Source organism: Amblyraja radiata, chromosome 15, assembly GCF_010909765.2.
Source record: "Amblyraja radiata isolate CabotCenter1 chromosome 15, sAmbRad1.1.pri, whole genome shotgun sequence".
NCBI classification, from domain to species: domain Eukaryota; kingdom Metazoa; phylum Chordata; class Chondrichthyes; order Rajiformes; family Rajidae; genus Amblyraja; species Amblyraja radiata.
Window position 1 is genome coordinate 59870391 of NC_045970.1, and position 2339 is coordinate 59872729.

The 2339-nt window shown below is 51.2% G+C and overlaps 1 protein-coding gene across 3 annotated transcripts; it reads left to right on the top strand.

Annotated features, from left to right (window-relative positions):
* On the top strand, nucleotides 1-2123 carry LOC116981497 (gastrula zinc finger protein XlCGF8.2DB-like). 3 transcript variants are annotated; one of them, XM_033034544.1, is made up of 3 exons: nucleotides 1-66; nucleotides 260-1312; nucleotides 1481-2123. In XM_033034544.1, the coding sequence occupies exons 2-3, from the start codon at nucleotides 381-383 to the stop codon at nucleotides 1815-1817; spliced, it is 1269 nt and encodes a 422-aa protein (XP_032890435.1). In that variant the 5' UTR covers nucleotides 1-66; nucleotides 260-380; the 3' UTR covers nucleotides 1818-2123. The 3 variants fall into 3 exon arrangements, with proteins under 3 accessions (XP_032890435.1, XP_032890436.1, XP_032890434.1); XM_033034545.1 differs by lacking the exon at nucleotides 1-66 and having other exon boundaries at nucleotides 175-1088; nucleotides 1257-1312; XM_033034543.1 differs by lacking the exon at nucleotides 1-66 and having other exon boundaries at nucleotides 175-1312.
* Nucleotides 2124-2339: the final 216 nt, after the last annotated feature.

Here is a 2339-nt window from a genome sequence, read left to right on the forward strand (position 1 = left end):
CGGAAGTGTTGCGGCCAAGGCGCGCATGCGGTCCGTGGGCAAAAGACTCCGGAGGATCGGCGGCGGGTAGGAGCGGGGATCCGGGCGCGGGATCAGTCAACACCGAGGCCCGGCCTGAGGAGCGGCCCCCGGCTGCGGGGGTAATCGGTGCGGTCCCCGGCGGCGTGAGCGCATCGAATGCACGGATTGAGCGGTGAGAGGAAGGGTCCCGACCCGGACAGATCTTTACCTGTTAATTTATGGTCAACTCTTTTTACAGGGTAGAAGAAGCAGAGGATTGATGTTCAGGAATCTCTAACTCGTTTATTTCACCGGCGCCTGAACGTGTGGGAGGATTCACTGCGTCAGCTGATCCGCCCGGACGCCAGACAGGTCACAGCATGGAGACATTACTGGCCAGCTCTGAGTGTGGGCAGGGATTAAACCAATCTACCCACCTGTTGACCCGACAGCAAGTTCACACTGTGGAGAAACCGTTTACCTGTCCCGATTGTGGGAAGGGGTTCAATCAATCGTATCTACTGAAGAGACACCAGCGAATTCACACGGGGGAGAGGCCGTTCACCTGCTCTGAATGTGGGAAGGTATTTACTAATTCATCTGACTTACTGAGACACCAGAAAATTCACACGGGGGAGAAGCCGTTTGTGTGCTCTGAGTGCGGGAAGGGATTTGCTCGTGCATCTGGGTTAATGAGACACCAGGCAATTCACACGGGAGAGAAGCCGTTTGTCTGCTCTGAGTGTGGGAAGAGGTTCGTTGAATCATTTCACTTACAGAGACACGAGCAAATTCACACTGGAGAGAGGCCGTTCACCTGCTCTGAATGTGGGAAGGGATATGCTCTTTCATCTCTGTTACTGAGACACCAGAAAGTTCACACAGGGGAGAAGCCGTTTGTCTGCGCTGAGTGTGGGAAGAGATTCCTTGAATCATTTCACTTACAGAGACACGAGCAAATTCACACTGGAGAGAGGCCGTTCACCTGCTCTGAATGTGGGAAGGGATTTAGTTGTTCAACTGACTTACTGAGACACCAGAGAATTCACACGGGGGAGAAGCCGTTCACCTGCTCTGAGTGCGGGAAGGTATTCAGCCAATTCTCCCAACTGGTGTCCCACCGGCGAGTTCACACTGCGGAGAAACCATTTGTCTATACTGATTGTGGAATGGGATTTGATCGAGCAAGGAGTCTGAAGATCCACCAGCGAGTTCACACGAGAGAGAGTCCGTTCACCTGCTCTGAATGTGGGAAGAGATTTATTCACTCTTCTAACCTGAAGACCCACCAGCTAGTTCACACCGGGGAGAGGCCGTTCACCTGCTCTGAATGTGGGAAGGCATTCGCTCGTTCATCTGACTTACTGAGACACGAGAAAATTCACACAGGGGAGAAGCCGTTTGTCTGCTCTGAGTGTGGGAAGAGATTCATTGAATCAATTGAGTTACAGAGACACAAGTTAATTCACACTGGAGAGAGTCCGTTCACCTGCTCCAAGTGTGGGAAAGGATTCACTCGTTCATTTGACTTACTGAGACACCAGAAAATTCACACGAGGGAGAAGCCATTTGTGTGCTCTGAGTGTGGGAAGGGATTCATTGAATCAATTGAGTTACAGAGACACGAGCAAATTCATATTGGAGAGAGGCTGTTCACCTGCTCCGAGTGTGGGATGGAATTCACTCAGTCGGATACGTTACTGAGACACCGCAGAACTCACTCTGGAGAGCGGCCGTTCACTCAATCTTCTAACCTGAAGGCCGACCAGCCAATTCACGCTGTGGAGAAGCCATTTGCCTCTCCCAACCATGGGTAGGATTTCATCGAGCAAGGAGTCTGAAGATCCACCAGCGAGTTCACAAGGGGGAGAGGCCGTTCACCTGCTCCGAATGTGGGAAGGGATTTATTCGTTCATCTCTGTTACCTAGGGGATCACTCAGTAACTCTAACCGGGTGATGCCCCACGAGAATTCATGGTGGGGAGAGATCATTCACCTGTCTAGTGTGTGGGCTGGGAATTACTCGAATATCTGAACAATTGACACACCAACTCGTTCACACTGGGGGAGAAATGTTAAATAAGTTCCTAGTCTGCTTAGAGTTTAGAGATACAGTTCGGAAACAGGTCCTTCGGGCCCATCAGGTCCGCGCCGACCAACAGTTCCCACGTATTAACACTATCCTACACCCACTAGGGACAGTTTTACACAAGCCAATGAACTACAAACCTGTATGTCTTTGGAGTGTGAGAGGAAACCGAAGATCTTGGAGAAAACCCACGCAGATCACGGGCTGAACGTACAAACTCCGTACAAACACCATCCTATCGTCAGGATCG

Excerpts from the sequence above, each read along its gene's own strand:
- LOC116981497 (XM_033034544.1), top strand. The coding sequence starts at position 381 with ATGGAGACATTACTGGCCAGCTCTGAGTGTGGGCAGGGATTAAACCAA. Across the intron at positions 1,313-1,480 it reads CTAGTTCACACCGGGGAGAG|TCCGTTCACCTGCTCCAAGT; the intron begins GCCGTTCACCTG and ends CACTGGAGAGAG.